The 17848-nt window shown below is 42.9% G+C and overlaps 1 protein-coding gene across 6 annotated transcripts in view; it reads left to right on the forward strand.

Moving 5' to 3' along the window:
- PRCP (prolylcarboxypeptidase) overlaps window positions 1-17848 on the forward strand; it is a 104430-nt gene that overhangs the window by 67802 nt on the left and 18780 nt on the right. For 5 of the 6 annotated variants that reach the window (XM_075061780.1, XM_075061781.1, XM_075061779.1 and 2 more), the window contains 3 exons: window positions 12021-12161; window positions 13888-13989; window positions 14406-14587. In XM_075061780.1, coding sequence (XP_074917881.1) covers window positions 13894-13989; window positions 14406-14587 — 278 coding nt within the window. In that variant the 5' untranslated portion in view covers window positions 12021-12161; window positions 13888-13893. Of the gene's footprint in view, window positions 1-10680; window positions 10760-12020; window positions 12162-13887; window positions 13990-14405; window positions 14588-17848 lie in introns of those variants that run through there. The other variant, XM_032771757.2, reaches the window with a different exon arrangement.

A 17848-nucleotide genomic window follows, 5' to 3' on the forward strand; every position in this document is an offset into this window, starting at 1 on the left:
GCAAAAGAATAGGAGTACTTTGTGGCACCTTAGAGACTAACAAATTTATTCAGCATAAGCTTTTGTGGGCTACAGCTCACTTCTCGATACATAGAAGTGACACACAGACAAGAGATATTTATACATACAGAGAACATGAAAAGATGAAAGACGGTTCTCACCTTGTAACTGTTTGTTTTCGAGATGTGTTGCTCATATCCATTCCGTTAGGTGTGCGCGCGCCGCGTGCACATTCGTCGGAAGATTTTACCTAGCAACACTCGGTGGTCGGCAGGGCGGCCCCCTGGAGTGGGCGCCGCTATGGTGCCGGATATATACCCCTGCGCGACCCAGCCGCCTCAGTTCCTTCTGCCGGCAACTCGACAGTGGGAAGGAGGGGGTGGTGGAATGGATATGACAACACATCTCGAGAAACACAGATTACAAAGGTGAGTAACCGCCTTTTCTTCTTCGAGTGCTTGCTCATATCCTTCCAGTTAGTGTGTTCCCAAGCCTTATGTAGGCGGGGGTCGGAGTGAGATACTGCACAAATGCAAAAGCGCCGGCCAGAGGCTGCAGCATCCTTGACTGTTAAACCAGAGCATAATGCGAAGCAAAGGTATGGACAAGGACACGGACCGCGCGAGGATTGCGTGGGTAGGGACGAGTCAGCAGGGCAACGAAGTCTAGCCTGTAGAAGCATAGTGATGTGGCTTGGGGAAGTGAGCAATCATAACAGTGCGGGTGCACGTTATCACCCAAGATGAGTCCTCTGAGAGGAAAACGGGTAGTCCTTTCTCCGGTCTTGCTACCGCGACCAAGAGTTGGGCGTCTTAGGAAATGGTTTGTCCTTCAACATAACTGCGAGCGCTGTACAGATCGTTCAGAGAGTGCAACTGTTGTCCCCATCGCGTTGAGTGTGGAAAAACAGGAAAGGCAGATACCACCTAGAGAAAGCCGCGTGGAGGAGTAACTGGCACTCGTCTTTGGGAAAAATAGTGCATGTGAACCACCGTAAGAGCCCTGCTTGGAGACTCGTCTGGCTGATGTATGCGAGAGGAAAGCTGTCTTCCAAGACAGGTATGGCAACGAGCAGATGCTACGGCTCGAAGTGGGGAAGACATAAGTCTGGTTAAAAACCATGTTGAGGTCCAGGTTGGGGCTGGGCGGTGTACTAAGGGTGTAAGCGCTCCAAGCCTTGAGGAACCTCGAAACCATAGAGAGTGAGAACACAGAACGATCACCGCAGCCTAGGAGGAAGGTAAAGATGGCTGCCAAGTGTACCCTCGCGATGACACCGCTAGGCCCTGCTGCTGTAGGCCAGAGGGTAGTCCAAAATAAGGGAATCGAGACCTCCAGGAAGTAAGATTAAGCGTTCACACCTCTGTAGAAGAAACACTTCCACCAGGCAAGGTACGTTGACCAGGTGGAAGGCTTCCTTGCGCCCTCCGCGCCCCTCCCCTCCCCCCCGCCCCCCTACCTCCCTTCCGCTCCTACGGCCTCTGCCCCTCCTTCTCTCTCTCCCCTACCCTGCTTTCTCTCCCCCCTTCCTCTTATCTTTTTCTATTTACCTCCTGCTCTTATGTTTCTTTCTTAACCTTTTTCTTTATCCCCCCCTTCCTATCTTCTTACCTTCCTCCTTTTTAGTCACGCCAGCAGCACACGTTGTTAGGTGAAGAGACTGCAGGTCCGGTGGCAAACTGCCGTGTTCCTGACGTATGAGGTGTGGTGCATGGCAGGGGTAATGGTTGGGCTATGGGCGGGGGGGGGGGGGGGGGGGGGGGGGGGGGGGGAGGGGGGGGGGGGGGGGAGGGGGGCGGGGGGGGGGGGGGGGGGGGGGGGGGGAGCAACTGGCTATTCAGTGCGTCTTGACCGGTGGTGACCATATATGCGCAGGCCTTGCCCGCGAGTTTTGGGTATGTAGGACCCAAGAGCGGTTTGGCCCTTCTAGGCTTCGCGACAGCGCTCCTAGATCGTCCGGGGAGACATTGGCTTAGGAGCCAAACCGCCCAATTGCTCCTTTCATGCGGTAAGCGGAATGGTCCATAGTGGGGGAAAACTCACTTCCAGCACAAATGCAGCCACACTGGGCAGGGCGACCACTCAAAGACAGGAAAGGCTGACGAGATTGAAGCGTCAAGGCGTCTGCCGATGCCTTGGGGGAGGGGACAAGGTTCTACCCCATTTGATTGCAAGGATACAGACTAACACGGCTGCTACTCTGAAATCTGAGATGTTCTACATCCGACTCATTAACACTCATTTCAGAAGTGTAAATTCAGTGTTGTGGGTTACCATGGCTATAGGTAAATGCTGAAGTCACACTTGGATTACTCCAAAACTGTAAAATACAATGCTGTTCTGAAGGTCTGGCTTGCACTGCTACTGTTGATGACTAGGCTTATTTCTAACCAAGTTCTCTTAAGCTACGTACACTCAGTAGGAACTTAAATTTTAAGCCTATATAGTCACTCAGGATGAATGTCTTCATACATGTGCATTTATTAGTAATACCCCTTCTGGTAGCTATATTGTAATTATGGGTTCACGATCTATATAACATTCTTACATACACAAATACACAGTGTAAGATAATATAGACCATCTCTTGTTCAGTGTTACAGATAACACTTTAGATTATGATTAAAATTAAAATTAAAATTTTAAAATTCCGCTGTAATCATTTCTGTATCATTGCTGCTGTTTTTGTTTCTCGTCATTTTCACTTTTAGATTTCCATGCACTAAGTGCAGTGTTGTTCTTTGGGCTGATAAAACTACAAAGGACAACCTGTTTTCCTTCCACTGGAAAAAAATTCATACTAAATTTTTTTGTAAAATCTATTTATCTTATCGCGAAGGCAGGCTTTCTAATCCTTTAATCATTCTCAAGGCTCTTGGCTGAACTCTTTAAAATTTATCAACATCCTACTTGAATTGTGGGCACCAGAAATGGACACAGTATTCTAGCAACAGTTACACGAGCGCCAAACACAGAGGCAATATAACCTCTGTGCTTCTACTTGAGGTTACCCTGTTTATGCATCCAAGGATTGCATTAGTCTTTTTGGCCACAGCTGATTTATCCTTCACGACTTCCAGATCTTTTTCACAGTCACTGCATCCCAAGCTACAGTCCTGCCTCTTGTAAGTATCGCTTATATTCTTTGTTCCTAGATGTATACTTTACATTTAACCAAATTAACACACATTATTTGTTTGCACTCAGTTTACCAAATGATCCAGATTGTTCTGTATCCTATTAATTACCACATCCCCATTTTTCTGTGTCACTACAAATTTTATCAGTGATGATTTTATATTTTCTTCCAAGTCATTGATAAAAATGTTAAATAGCATAGGGTCCGTTACAGTTCCCCGCAGGAGCCACTGAACACATCTACTTGCTGCTGATTCCCTCTTTGCAGTTACATTTTGAGACCTCTCAGTTAGCCAGCTTTTAATTCATTTAATCTGTACCATGTTCATCTTATCTTGTTCTAGTTTCTTAATCAAAGTGTTATGCAGTATCAATTCAAAAGCCTTACAGAAATCTAAGTATATTTCATCACCGCTATTTCCTTTATCAACCCAATTTGTACTATAAGAAGAAAAAATGAAGTTAGTTTGACAGAATCGGTTTCCCATAAACTCATTTTTATTTGCATTAGTTATATTATCCTCCTTCAATGCATCATAAATCAAGTCCCATATCAGCTGTTCTGTTATCTTGCTTGGAATCTATGGCAGACTGGCAGGCCTATAATTACCCCGATCATCTTGTTTACTCTTTTTAAATACTGGCACAATATTAGCCCTCTTCTGGAACTTCCCTAATGTTCCAAGACTTACTGAAAATCAATGTTAACAGTCCAGCAAGGTCCTCATCCAGCTCTTTTAAAATTCTTGGGTGCAAGTTATCTAGACCTGCTGATTTAAAAATGTCTAACTTTAGTAACTGCTTTTTAACATTCTCCTGAGGTACTAGAGATTCTTGTCTCTGGACATGTAGAAACTTTCAAACAGTTGCAACTTTAAAGTCAGTGGAAGTTGCATGAGTAAATCTCCCTTGCAACACTTAAATAATGTGTTTGATCTTTTGATTTTTAAGTTCTTTTGATTTCTTAACATTAATATTTAGCACTTGCATGTTCAAAGTACTTTACAAACATTGGATTCTCTCCTGCAGTCCTTCTGTAATAAACTGGCTTAGCTCCTAGTAACTGGTCCTATCAGGGATGAGCCTGCTACTTATTTACTGCTTAAAGGAGTTACCACACCTCTACCCTGATATAACGCCGTCCTCAGGGGCCAAAAAATCTAACTGAGTTATAGGTGAAACTGCGTTATATCGAACTTGCTTTGAGCTGCCAGAGCGCACAGCCCCCCCCCCCCCCCCAAGAGCGCTGCTTTACCACGTTATATCTGACTTCGTATTATATCGGGTTGCGTTATATTGGGGTAGAGGTATATTTTGTCACAAGTAGAGGTACTTGTGCTTCTGGTGCTGAAGGTCTGGAATTTGATCTCTGTGGCCAGATGTGTGATGTCTGTGTGTTCATATGGCCACTATTTGTTTACTGTGTTCAGGCCAAATCAAAGGGAATTTATTTGAATAAGGACAGCAGAATTGGGCTTATTAACCAACCCTCAGCAGTGCTGTGAGGAAGGTAAGTGGGGTTAATATAACTTTAGAGAGAGAGGAAGAGAGAAGAAACATACAGAGCCCTAAGGGCATGTCTATGCAGCATTTTTGTAGCGAGCCTCCCAGCCCAAGTCAACAGACTTGGGTTAGTGGGGCTCATGCTAGTACTAAGGGAGAAGTATGGGCTTCAGTGTCAGAGTTGCAGCCCAAGCCACAACATAAAAGATCTGTCTATTCGGCTATTCTTAGAGCTTTACCATGAGGCCTGCTAACCTGACTCCATTGACCTGGGCTTGGAGGCTTGCTCCAAAATGCTGTGCAGACCTAATGTAGGTGGTGGCCACGACCAAGGAATGAGTCTGCAGCAGTACAGACCAAGAGTTCTGATGCAGAACTTGCATAATGTCACTTGATTCATTAAAATCTTAGTCAATAGCAGTGATGAAAGAGGAAGGAAAAATAGAATTTCTTTCTCCATCAGTAATAAAAATCGAAGATACTCCATCAATAGTGCACTGGCAGTTTGGCCTTCTGCCTTGGATTTAGAAGGGACAGAAGAATAAAACCATATCAAAAGAAAATACTGCTAAGACAAAACTCTAAAAAGAAAGTTAGCCAAAAGCAGGGGGAGGGAAGAGGGGAACTGAACAACCGCCGCACTTCAAACTAAAACATTAAAATTAATTTCAAACTCAGGATACTAAAAAATGTTAGAAAAATCAGATTCATTATTTTATGTAGAAAGATTCTCTTCCATGCCAGAAAGTTGGGAATCTGCCAATTTCTCTACTAGATTAATGTTAATCCAGATCTTCCACTTTAATTCACTGTTTAGCAAGGAAAAATAGAACTCCTAGTACAGAACTATTTTAAAAACTTTGATGCATGTGTATAAATAAACAAATGAACATTTATACTAAAATTGGCTGGAGGTTGACAATTCTGTTTCACAGCAACTTTCAGGGGTTTGAATTTTTTTTGTTGGTCCAGTGAGGAACAAAAACAAAACCTTTCAGGCATCTTTTGCAAAAGATGGAGTTGTCAGGGGAGGGATGTGTGTGTATTTGTCAATGTCACACTCCATAGGGCAGTAGTTAAGGTACTGGCCAGGTTTAAGGCCTTGCCCTACCTGGTAGAGAGCAGAATTGTCAATTCCACATCACTCCAAATCAGGCAGAGGTCTCCTACATCCCAGGCCAGTGTCCCAATCATTCACCCATAGAATCTCACTCTATCAGGAAGGAGAGAGAGAAGTTTTGTGGCAACTGATTTCTCACTGGATCTCTAAATGGATTTTCTGTTACTGCCAGCAGAGTATTCAGTTTAGTAGACGATATTATTCTAATACTTCTTGGAAACTACTTATCAAATTTGTTCTCTCTGAACCTGCTTAAATCCCCTCCCCAAAACCTGTATACTTCTAAACTGAGTATTTTCTGCTGCTGAGTCTGTTCTTGATTCACAGGAATCACTTTCCAACTGCAGCACTACATTTTATTACATGTAAAATAATGGCACTGCAAAAAGTAGCAAGTCAAATATCAGTGTACCATGACATAATCTATTGTCATCATTTGTTAGGGCTGCAACCCAACAAAGCCATTAAATGCATGCTTTACTTCAAGCATTCATGTATCTCATTGACTGCAATGGGACAACTTGTGCTTAAAGTTAAGCACATGCATAAATAGTTAACAAGATTAGGGACCAAATTAGTTGTCTAATTTATGTCGGGGCTCCTACCATGGATCAGGGCCCTGTAGTGCAAGGTGTTGAACAAAAAAGATGGTCCCTGCCTCAGAGTTCACAATCTTAAGTATACGACAAGAGACCACAAGTAGTTGCAACAGACAAGGACAGCATTGGTCTGGATGGTTGGAGCACAGCAACTGCCCAACTGCTGTTAAGTTTTTGATAGGTGTGACAGCAGGGGAGGTGGGAGGCTGGTTCAGCTGCTACATCTGTTTAGTCCTTGGCCCTTCCACTAAGCCTCAACAATTAAAGCCTAATCGGATGGAGATTTGTGTGATGTAGACAGGTGACCAATAGGAACTGGAGTGATTAATTTAACAGACAACTCATTTTGCCAGGGCCAAACAGCATCAGTTGGCAATAACTCACAAATAGGTCTGCTCTGACTATGCTCAGGTCTGGTGGCTGGTCCCTTGGAGGCTTTTGCCAAATGGGCCAAGAAAAGCGTAACTAGCTCCACAATGTTCTTCCATCTCCGTCTTCACAGAGTGAGAACTTGGAACAACAGAGAATCTTGTCCTTCATTTTTACTTTTTTTTTTTTTTTTGGTTTGTTTTGTTAAAGTTTTGTGGAACTATGCAAGTGTTACAAAACTGATAATGAACAGCAGCAACAATACCAAGAAAAACTGATATCCTTCTTACAGTTAAATTAGTGATACCATAATTAAAATGTTTCATGCTTCATGACTTGCCAAAGCTAGAAAACTTTGGTCAACCAATGCAAGTGTTTTTCAGACTGGTACAAATTTTCATAGCACTAGTTCTGGACCAGAGATCCCTGTGGTCTCTCACAACCTAGGATATATTTCATCTGGTCATATTTGACTCCCATTGCCAGTCTGCTAAACCATCTGACATTCAGACTTATCGTCTCAACAAGCTTAAAGATAAGCTTCCTTGGTGTAGCTTTCTGATATTTACATCCGTGAACGCTAAATGGTTCAGACTTATCCTAAGGTTATGTCTGATCTTCTTTGTTAGACTCCAAGACTAATCGTATGAGATAATGACCCCAAACTGAAACTATGGCTTTGGCAGCAGCTTGTCTTCTAAACAAACAAACTGAGATTAAATACCAGAGCTAAAACTATTCACAAGGGGTTCAGGGAAAAATATATACATCAAAGAAAGCAAAAGGATTAAATACTTGACTTCTTCTGATTTTATTTGACCAATGGTTAACCAGTCAATTGGTCAGTTATTTTTGGACCAGTCAAAACCTTAAATCTAGTTCATAAACTCTCAGGCAAGGACCTTATCTCTGTTTTCCATGTCTATAAGGTAAAATGCGCACATATGGCATTATATGAATAGTAGAATGGGCCTGAGGTGCACATTAGATCTAAATTTCCTCTACGTTCAATGCTGCTAAGGCCCACCTCTAATAACGGCACCCCCAAAAGTGAGTGCAGCAAAAGACGTTTTGCAAACTTGTTAAGTTTTGAAAATAAACCATTATAAAATGTCTTTTTTGTTTTTTGTGGTTTTTTTGTTTTTAAATTCATTTCCTGATCTTGGGCCCATGCAAAGCCTGGGGTCTTATCCCATTCTCTGTTCGTACCTACCAACCTTTTAAACAGTGTGCGCACAAGGCCATGCAGTTTGCTATCTTGACTGGAATATCTGGGTTCTGGTAGTCCGGAATTAGGCTAATTGTTTGAGCTGCATGGGGAAGTTTGCACAGCAGCTGCTTATGCTCCTCATGGCTTGATCTAGTACTCAGGTGCCTCGCTTCCATGAGCACTAAATCCGCTTGCAAATGTTTTAAGAACAAGGGCCATGTTAAAAGAGCCCAGGTTTTATGGGGGACATGAGGGACTGTAGAGGCTATATGTTAATGACAGCAGGCACAGATGTTCAGTCCAGCAGATGTCAGGTTTCTACCAGCAGCATACCATAAGCTACTGCCAATGTCCCTGTTCTACTGGTCCAGCAGGGAGATTGACACAGAGAGATGAAGCAAAGATGCTGCTCTCTCCTAGAATAATTCAGAGTGATCCAGTTACAAGCTACCCTCCCTCCCAGGGCGGAAGCTCCAAGCACTGGTTTCTAAAGCAAAAGTGACGATGCTTTAGGACTTGGCTATGGTTGGAAATTCACTGCTCCCCTATGCATCCTCCTCTCACTGCAAGTCCCACTCACCTATGGATCCTCCCCTTCTCTGAGACCCTCCTCTGTGTATGCTCCCTCCTTCCCTCTCTCTGATCCCCCTCCCCTATGCATGTTCCCCTTCCTTGTTCTGTGACCTCCTCCCCTAACCAAGCCCCGCTTCTTCCCTCTGTGATCCTCCCTCCCTTATGCATGCGCCTCCCAATCTTTCTGCCTGCATGCTCCCTCCCCTCCCATTTGTTATTTCCAAGCCCTCACCCATTCTTTGTGCTCAGTATGTCTCCCTTACTTCTCCACTGCTGCTGCTGACAGTGGCGCTGCCTTCAGAGCATCACCCCTGCTTCCCAGTGTAGATGGGCTCTCCAAAGGGTGGGGGAAGGATGTGTATACACGTGTGAGGGTGGGTGCGTGGGCGTGTGTAAAGTAGCATAAATGAAGGCTGAACATTTCACTTCTGTAATCCAGGGTAAATTTTCAACATTATAAATAGGGCTCTACCAAATTTAGGGTCCATTTTGGCCAATTTCATGGTCATAGGTTTTTAAAAATTGTAAATTTCATGATTTCAGCTATTTAAATCTGAAATTTCATGGTGGTGTAATTGTAGAGATCGTGACTCAAAAAGGAGATTATGTGTATGTGTGGTGGGGCTGGGAGGTTGTGGTACTGTTACCCTTACTTCTGCACTGCTGCTGATGGCACTGCTTTCAGAGCTGGGCAGCTGGAGAGCAGTGGCTACTAGCAGGTGCCCAGCTCTAAAGGCAGAGCTGCTGCCAGCAGCAGTGCAGAAGGATGGGCTCATATGGTATTGCCACCTTTACTTCTGCGCTGCTGCCTGCAGAGCTGGGCACCCAGCCAACAGTCGTGACTCTCTGGCCGCCTAGCTTTGAAGGCAGCACAGAAATAAGGGTGGCAATACTGTGACACCCCCTCCCCCCAAATAACCTTGCAACTCCCTGCAACTCTGTTTTGGGTCAGGACCCCAACTTCAGAAATGCTGGTCTCCCCTGTGAAATCTGTGTAGGGTAAAAGTGCACACAAGACCAGTTTTCATGGGGAGACCAGATTTCACGGTCTGAGAGGCGTTTTTTCATGGATGTGAATTTGGTAGGGCCCCAGTTATAAAGCTGATACTACTGCTGTCTTATGTAGTAAAACATCTGATAACCCCCCAGACACACACACTCCCCGGAAAATTTTGATGAAAATGGGAGGAAAAATGTTTTAGTGGAAACATTCGGTGGAAAACTTCAACTCTTAATCAGAAATGAAAACGTTACCATTTTTCAGCTGTAAACTGTTGAAAACCAAAAATATTTTAGCTAGGAAAACTTCAGTTTTGGGTTTTTAGTATTCCATCAAATATGTTCTAGGAAACATAATTCCTTGAAAATTTTCCATTTAGTTGAAAAAACTTTGTATTTTCCCTGCCACACATCTCCAAAAACACCTGTCAGAAAACTTTTGACCAGCGCTGCCATTTACCCCCTCAGTCTTCTACTGTGCCCCATTTGTTTAGTTCATACAGCTCCCCTCATTACCGAGATGTGACCCTAACAGCATCCCGATGCAAGAGTGCAAGGGGTTTACTGGTATCTGGTAGTGAGTTTCGGCTGGTCTGACCAATGTACTCCAATTCATTAATGTCATAAATTGTATCTGATAGGTGTCACATAAGGTATCATTGAAAAATGAATAAGGTGCTGATCATTAATAGTTTTTCCTGAGGTAGGTACAGTAAATGCCCAAGGGACCATACAAATAATGAAGGATATGCAGAACTAAAATATCAGAGGGGTAGCCGTGTTAGTCTGGATCTGAAAAAGCAGCAAAGGATCCTGTGGCACCTTATAGACTAACAGACGTATTGGAGCATGAGCTTTTGTGAGTGAATACCCGCTATGTCGGATGCATTGCTGCTTTTACAGAACTAAAATATATTTACCAGACAAGTCTGGGAACTTGTCCCAGAGAAAGGACAAGCCAGCATCTCCAGCTAGGTGTCATCAGTCAATTAGTAACACATCAGGAGGCCACTCATTTGCATCGGAGAGGGCAGGAACAGATCAATATACATTTTAGCAAATATAATCGGGAAAGAAACTAGCATAGAACTTCCTTTATCACCAGATCCCATGTCTCCCTCCTTGCAGCTTGAATTAATTTTATTTTTGGGAGTAACCTTCAGAAGAATCCATTTCAAAGTTTCACTGTCTTCGGGGAGAGAGCTTGATTGGGTGAGGGAGTCAGCCATCTTGCTCTTTGGGCATGTGGTAAGAATCTTACTTTGAATCAAGACTATAGTTTTGTTAAGTCTTAGGCCTGGTTTACACTAAGTGGGGTGTCGATGTAAGATACGCAACTTTAGGTACGGGAGTACCGTAGCTGAAGTCAACGTATCTTATTCCTACTTACCTCCCATCCTTATGGCGTGGAATCGACGGCCGCAGCTCCCCCGTCGACTCCGCTGCCGCCGCTCACTTTGGTGGAGTTCTGGAGTCAACGAGGAGCACATTCGGAAATCGATATGTTGTGTCTCGATGAGACGCAATGTATCGATCCCTGATACGGTGGGTAGTCTGGACATACCCTTAGTCTCTAGAAAGCATTTTTCACCTTTATTTGCTTGTAACTATTTCTAAAGGTGTTCTTTATACTTGAACTCACTTAAAATCCTACCTCCTTTTGTTAATAAGCTTGTTTTACTTTTACTTTTAATCTAAATCAGCCCAGTGCTGTGTTTTTGACTTAAAGTGGTACGCTGTGAATTTTGTCTCTTTAGAGGAACGAACAAACCTTATTATCCAGGAGAGGGCTGGACATTACAGAATGTGGTTTTGGGAAATCTTGGGACTGGGAGTGTTGGAGTCATCTAATTAGCCACTTGGCTAATAAATACCAGAGTGTGGCTGGGGTGTAACAAGCAGCTGGCTGGAATCAGAGTGCTGAGCCAGAGTTGCTTAATACACAGATGCTCAGTGCATGCTTGTCTGCTGGGTGTTGCTGTCCAGGCTCTGAGCCATAGCAGCAGAGCATTTAAGGCACCTAGGTTGACAGCAGGCTGTGAGACAACCATTCATTGGTTTGGATTGCACCCCAGAACCTGACACAAGACTGTAATCAATATGGGACAAAGACTATTTTTTTACTATGTTTGGAGAGCATCTAGCAAATGGGGTTCTGATGCAGGTCTTCTAGACGCTACTGCAATATCAATAGTATGGGAGGCCTGAACTCCTGGAGAGCATCACATTTAAATATGATGCTATTAAAACTGCATGTATCTTTTGTAACAGAGATTAAATTTCACTTCTGTCTTGAGTGTACAGCCTTCAGCCAACCCTGGTTAACTGTCTCTTGGAGAGGAAAATCTTTAAATCAGTTTCAGTGCATTAGAGTCAAAGATTCTTGGGTTTAATTATGTTTTTCAATCTTGGTGAATCTCATCTTGAATGTCAGCACTTTTACTCCTTGACCCTATTAGACGTTTCTGAAACTATTTGATTGTTTGTTGTTTTCTGTTCATTCCGACAGATTGATCATTTTGGATTTGATCAAGATCTTACATTCCAACAGCGGTACCTAGTAGCAGATCAGCATTGGAGAAAAAACAATGGATCGATTCTCTTCTACACTGGAAATGAAGGCGATATCACCTGGTTTTGCAATAATACGGTGTGTGTAAAATAGATCTTTGTTCTCTAATATTCCTCTTCCTTTTACAGTGTGGCATATTAGTGGGAGACCGCATCGGAATACATATTTTAAAATCCAAGTCTGCAGTAATTTTGATTAAAATAATAGTGTTCCTTGAGGAACAGTGAACTAAAAGAATAAACAAAATAAAGGAGTTTAGGGCCTAATTCAAAGCCCATTGAGGTAAATGCAAATACTTCCATTGATTTCAAAGGGTTGTAAATCAGGTACCGAGAGGAAGGGTGATATTGTGGTTAAGACACTGGACTGGTTATCAGGAGATTTTGGTAAGTCACCTCACATCATGTTGCTTTAGATTCCCCATCTGTAAAATGAAGTTTATAATACACCACTGCCCTGCAGGGGAGTTGAGTCTAGATTCATTGTTCTTTTTGAGGTGGTCTGATACTAAGGTGATGATCACCATAGGAAAGTCTCTATTATACATAATATTAGTAACTGAACATCCATGCCGTCACACAGATGTGGTAGTTGGGCCAAGTAATCCTCCATCAGTGCACTCCATACAAGCAATGAAATTGTTGCATATAAATTAGCTTTAGAATTAGGTTGGTGATTGTGATATAAGAGGTAACTCAACCAATGTCTAGGACTGTCACCATGGCATAGATACGTGCCTTGCTGCCGCATTGGTATAATTCCTCAAGTCAAAATGGCTGAGAACTTAAAAAATAGGATGGTAACAGATTTCAAATCCCAGTGGTGATAGAACTTGGAGATGTTCTGAACAAAAAGAGCTTTCAACCATGTTTGTAGCTATTTCCATCACTTCACACTGACTTAACAGATAATCTAAATATCAGACCGTCACACCTCAGAGTAACGTTCTTGGAATCTTATTATATAGATTATAGACAGGACTTCTGTTTTTCAGGGTTTATTTTTAGCAATTTTTGAGTTTTACATAGATATCCAAAAATCGGGTCGGGTGGGAAGTTAGGGACCTTCTCTTAGTATATACTGCAATATATACTTTACTCATTACAGTAGTATATGCTTTAGCATGCAGCAGCAGGGACTACACAGACCAATTAATGCACAACATGCGACTGTGCTTTAGAAATCACACACCCCCATAGTATGCATTACTGCTCTATGTAAGCAAGCCCCTAGTTACAAGTAGCCAGTTCCAGTGTTGTTTTAGTGTTTCCTGGATGAACACTGATTTCAGGGAGTTATTTACGTCAGGGATGTCTTACTAGTTTTTATCAGTTAAAACCGAAATCAGAAGCCCTCTTTATATAGTGTTTGCTGCAAAATGACGTTCATGTCACTTGTAACTTAATCAGAATCCTGAAATGTATATATCTTTATTCATAGATTTCCCATGAGCCACGTCCCTTTTGCTACAGCAGTTATGGCAGCATTACCTGAACTGGCTCTGGCACAATGTTGATGTATAGTACTTTCCCTCACCTGATATGTTTCTCTTTTTGTATACTCACTTGCCCCATGCAGAATTTTGGCCCTGTGAATATTTTTGGTGATTTAGTAAGCCTCCATTACATTCTGTACCCGTCTAGTTCTCTTTACTTTTACTATCCTTAGACAATAGTTGAGTGACTAGTAACTGTGTCAGGGGCATTTTCCCTATTGAAGAATGAGTTTAATTGGGTATATTTAAATGAAAGTATGTATTAATTCAGTGTCTGCTCATTGTTTTAAACATCCCTTTTCCTCCCAGGGTTTTATGTGGGACGTGGCAGAAGAACTTAATGCTATGTTAATATTTGCTGAACACAGATACTATGGAGAATCCTTGCCCTTCGGAAATAAGTCTTACAGCGTAAGTGCCTTTTCCCACTCTGATAACCCACTGGTTTCAAGGCTGTTGAAAAGAACTGGCTGCTTCCTTTCTCCTTAATTCTCCTATGCTAGTGTAAATCCTGCTGGCTTGACTCATGTGAGTAACCCTATTGACTACATAGTAACTACTTGCATGAGTAAGGTGAGCAGGATTTGGCCATGTTTACTAGTATGTGTGGCAGGAGCGTTACATTTTCTATAACTGTTGATTCTATACAGTAGCTTTCAAAAGCCTCTAAGGATTTCTAGAATTATAAGCTACACTTGCAGAGATCAATTCACCTGTTGCCCAACTGTAGCCACCGTGATCCTCAGCAGTTCACAAATTGCAAATGGAAAAACAAAGATTGGTGTTTGAAAATCTGTCCCATGCTATATAATATGTTCTTGTTTCAGGATTCCAAACATCTGAATTACCTGACGTCAGAACAAGCTCTGGCAGACTTTGCGATATTAATTCAGCACGTAAAGGAGACAATTCCAGGAGCCCTAAATGCCCCTGTGATTGCCATAGGGGGTTCCTATGGAGGGATGCTTTCAGCCTGGTTTAGAATGAAATACCCTCATGTGGTGGTTGGGTAAGTGCAGTTGCTGTGCTTAAACACAGATCAGAAATGGCACATAAAAAATGACCTGGAAATAGAGGGATTTGTTAGGAAGATCTAATCCTTCTTAGCATTTATAGTTTGCATTTATAGCTATGAATATTGTGGAGGCACTCTTGAAAGCTCAGAGTTAAGACTGTGTTAAATTTTTCATTTAAAACAGGGATTCAACCTCTTATTTTATTCTTCAGCCAATAACAATCTCTTCCAAAATTTACAGAACAGAATCTAGCAGTTGGTAGTAATAGGCACCCTTCAGTCTCAAGAGGCCATGGGAATGCGCCCCTGAGTGGTAAAGAATTTACTCAGTCGGTTTTATGGCAGCTGCGACTGTGGCTGAAGAGACTCACTCGAGAGAGACCATCTCTGCTGCCTCTATCACATATAAAGGTGAAGTTTCGACCCTTTGGGCTCTGCCTTCTGTGCACTCTTTTCTCCTCTACTAGGCTGGACTGCTTCCTCTCGTAACCCCGGAGGCCTTTATGCTCTTATTTCCAAAGGCTGTGGTCTTGAGCGTGATCTTCCCAGTGATCCACATCCAGGTCCATTTCTTTGAGTCTCACTTGCACGCATCCTTGAAAAGCAATTTTGGGCACCCTTTGGGTCTTTTTCCAGATGTCAGTTCACTGTAGAGGATGTCCTTTGAGATGCACCCATCATTCATTTGGCACACGTGCCCAAGCCAGTGGAGGTGTCACTGTTTGAGGAGTGTTTGTGTGCTGGGTATGCTGGTCCATTTGAGCACCTCAGTGTTGGTGACTGTCCCTCTAGGAGATTCCAAAGATTTGAGGAAGGGAAATACATATGAAAGCTGGCAGCTAGTGTTGACTTTTTTCTGAGGATTTTCAAGTAAACCTGTTAAGTTCTAATTACTTTAAAATGATCCCTTTTAAGAAAATTGACTCTTTGAGTCTTCTGATTTTTTCAGGCTCCATTGTCCTTAAAAGTTGCAGATGGCAGATAAGATTTTGTCTCTGGGGCGAGGTAACTTTTAAAATTTACTAACAAAAAGAAAACAGTGACTGGGATTTTTGGCATAACCCAAAACTCTTACTCAGTGAATATCTGACCAGTGCCAATATGTTTTACAATGGCTATTTTTGTTCCTTGATGCAGCAAATGTAGTTGAGTGTGGGACTCTCCTCACCCCTGAAGGCTTAAAGTGCAGGCAAGCTTTCCCTCGTCTGGCTAGGAAAGAACTTCATATGGGATAGGCCAAGTTCATGACGCTTCACTTGGCTGCCCTCTTTTTTTCTGAAAGTCAGGTAGGGAGAAGAGCAAAGAGTCGCATTGGACTGAAAACTCAGCACCTCTGTTTATATTCCTCTTCTCATCATGAGGAAAGGGAGAGGCTCCAGGATAAACTATGGTGTTGGAGGGTAAGAGTTTCCCACAATGCCATTGTGAACATAAGCTCTCTTCTTGGTGTCTAGAAGTAAGAGAAGCTCCTCTATATGCCCTCCAAATGCCTGAGCCAACCTTACCACCCTCCAGGAAACATGCAAGGGAGTTAGTAGAGTTGTTTGTAACTTACATGGTCTTTGCCTCAGCAAGCAGTCTGCCCAGCTGTCCCAAGAGTTGACTACTGGATGCTCTCTTTTCTTGGACAGCTTCACAGTTCATCATGGGAAGGTTCTTTTGATAACTTTGCAGTGTCTAAGCCTCTCCTGCCACACAGCCAGCATCCATAGCCTTCTGGGGCTGTTACGACCTAGGCAGCCACTGCTATTTTGTATTGTATCAGACCCTATGTAGGATTACTGTATAGCTGTCGGGAAAGGATTGTCTTGTGGTTATGGCACTGGCCTGTGACTTGGGAGCTCTGGGTTCAGTTCCCAGTTCCACAGAAGACTTTCCATGTGATCTTGGGCAAGTCACTTAGCCTCTCTGTGCCCCAGAGTGCCATCTGTAAAATAGGGATAATAATTCTACCACCCTTTGTCTGCCTTGTTTATTTAGATGGTAAAGTCTTGGGGCACAGACTGTCTCTTTAGTGTGTGTCTGTCTGTCTCTCTATCTCTCTATCCATCCATCTACAATGCCTGATCTCAGTTGGGGTCTCTAGACACTACTGTACAAATAAATATAAACATGGACTAAGAGCCTGCAAAATTTGTAAAAATGTTTGAACTAGCATTTTATTCATAGATTCAAGGACTGGAAGGGACATCGAGAGGCCACTGAGTCCAGTCCCCTGCCCTCATGGCAGGACCAAATACTGTCTAGACCATCCCGGATAGACATTTATCTAACCTACTCTTAAATATCTCCAGAGATGGAGATTCCACAACCTCCCTAGGCAATTTATTCCAGTGGCCAACCACCCTGACAGTTAGGAACTTTTTCCTAATGTCCAACCTAAATCTCCCTTGCTGCAGTTTAAGCCCATTGCTTCTTGTTCTATCATTAGAGGCTAAGGTGAACAAGTTTTCTCCCTCCTCCTGATGACACCCTTTTAGATACCTGAAAACTGCTATCATGTCCCCTCTCAGTCTTCTCTTTTCCAAACTAAATAAACCCAATTCTTTCAGCCTTCCTTCATAGGTCATGTTCTCAAGACCTTTAATCATTCTTGTTGCTCTTCTCTGGACCCTCTCCAATTTCTCCACATCTTTCTTGAAATGCGGTGCCCAGAACTGGACACAATACTCCAGTTGAGGCCTAACCAGCGCAGAGTAGAGCGGAAGAATGACTTCTCGTGTCTTGTTTACAACACACCTGTTAATGCATCCCAGAATCACGTTTGCTTTTTTTGCAACAGTATCACACTGTTGACTCATATTTAGCTTGTGGTCCACTATGACCCCTAGATCTCTTTCTGCCATACTCCTTCCTAGACAGTCTCTTCCCATTCTGTATGTGTGAAACTGATTGTTCCTTCCTAAGTGGAGCACTTTGCATTTGTCTTTATTGAACTTCATCCGGTTTACCTCAGACCATTTCTCCAATTTGTCCAGATCATTTTGAATTTTGACCCTGTCCTCCAAAGCAGTTGCAATCCCTCCCAGTTTGGTATCGTCTGCAAACTTAATAAGCGTACTTTCTATGCCAACATCTAAGTCGTTGATGAAGATATTGAACAGAGCCGGTCCCAAAACAGACCCCTGCGGAACCCCACTTGTTATACCTTTCCAGCAGGATTGGGAGCCATTAATAACTACTCTCTGAGTACGGTTATCCAGCCAGTTATGCACCCACCTTATAGTAGCCCCATCTAAATTGTATTTGCCTAGT

The sequence above is a fragment of the Chelonoidis abingdonii genome, chromosome 1 (genome assembly GCF_003597395.2).
Source record: "Chelonoidis abingdonii isolate Lonesome George chromosome 1, CheloAbing_2.0, whole genome shotgun sequence".
Classification (NCBI taxonomy): Eukaryota; Metazoa; Chordata; order Testudines; family Testudinidae; genus Chelonoidis; species Chelonoidis abingdonii.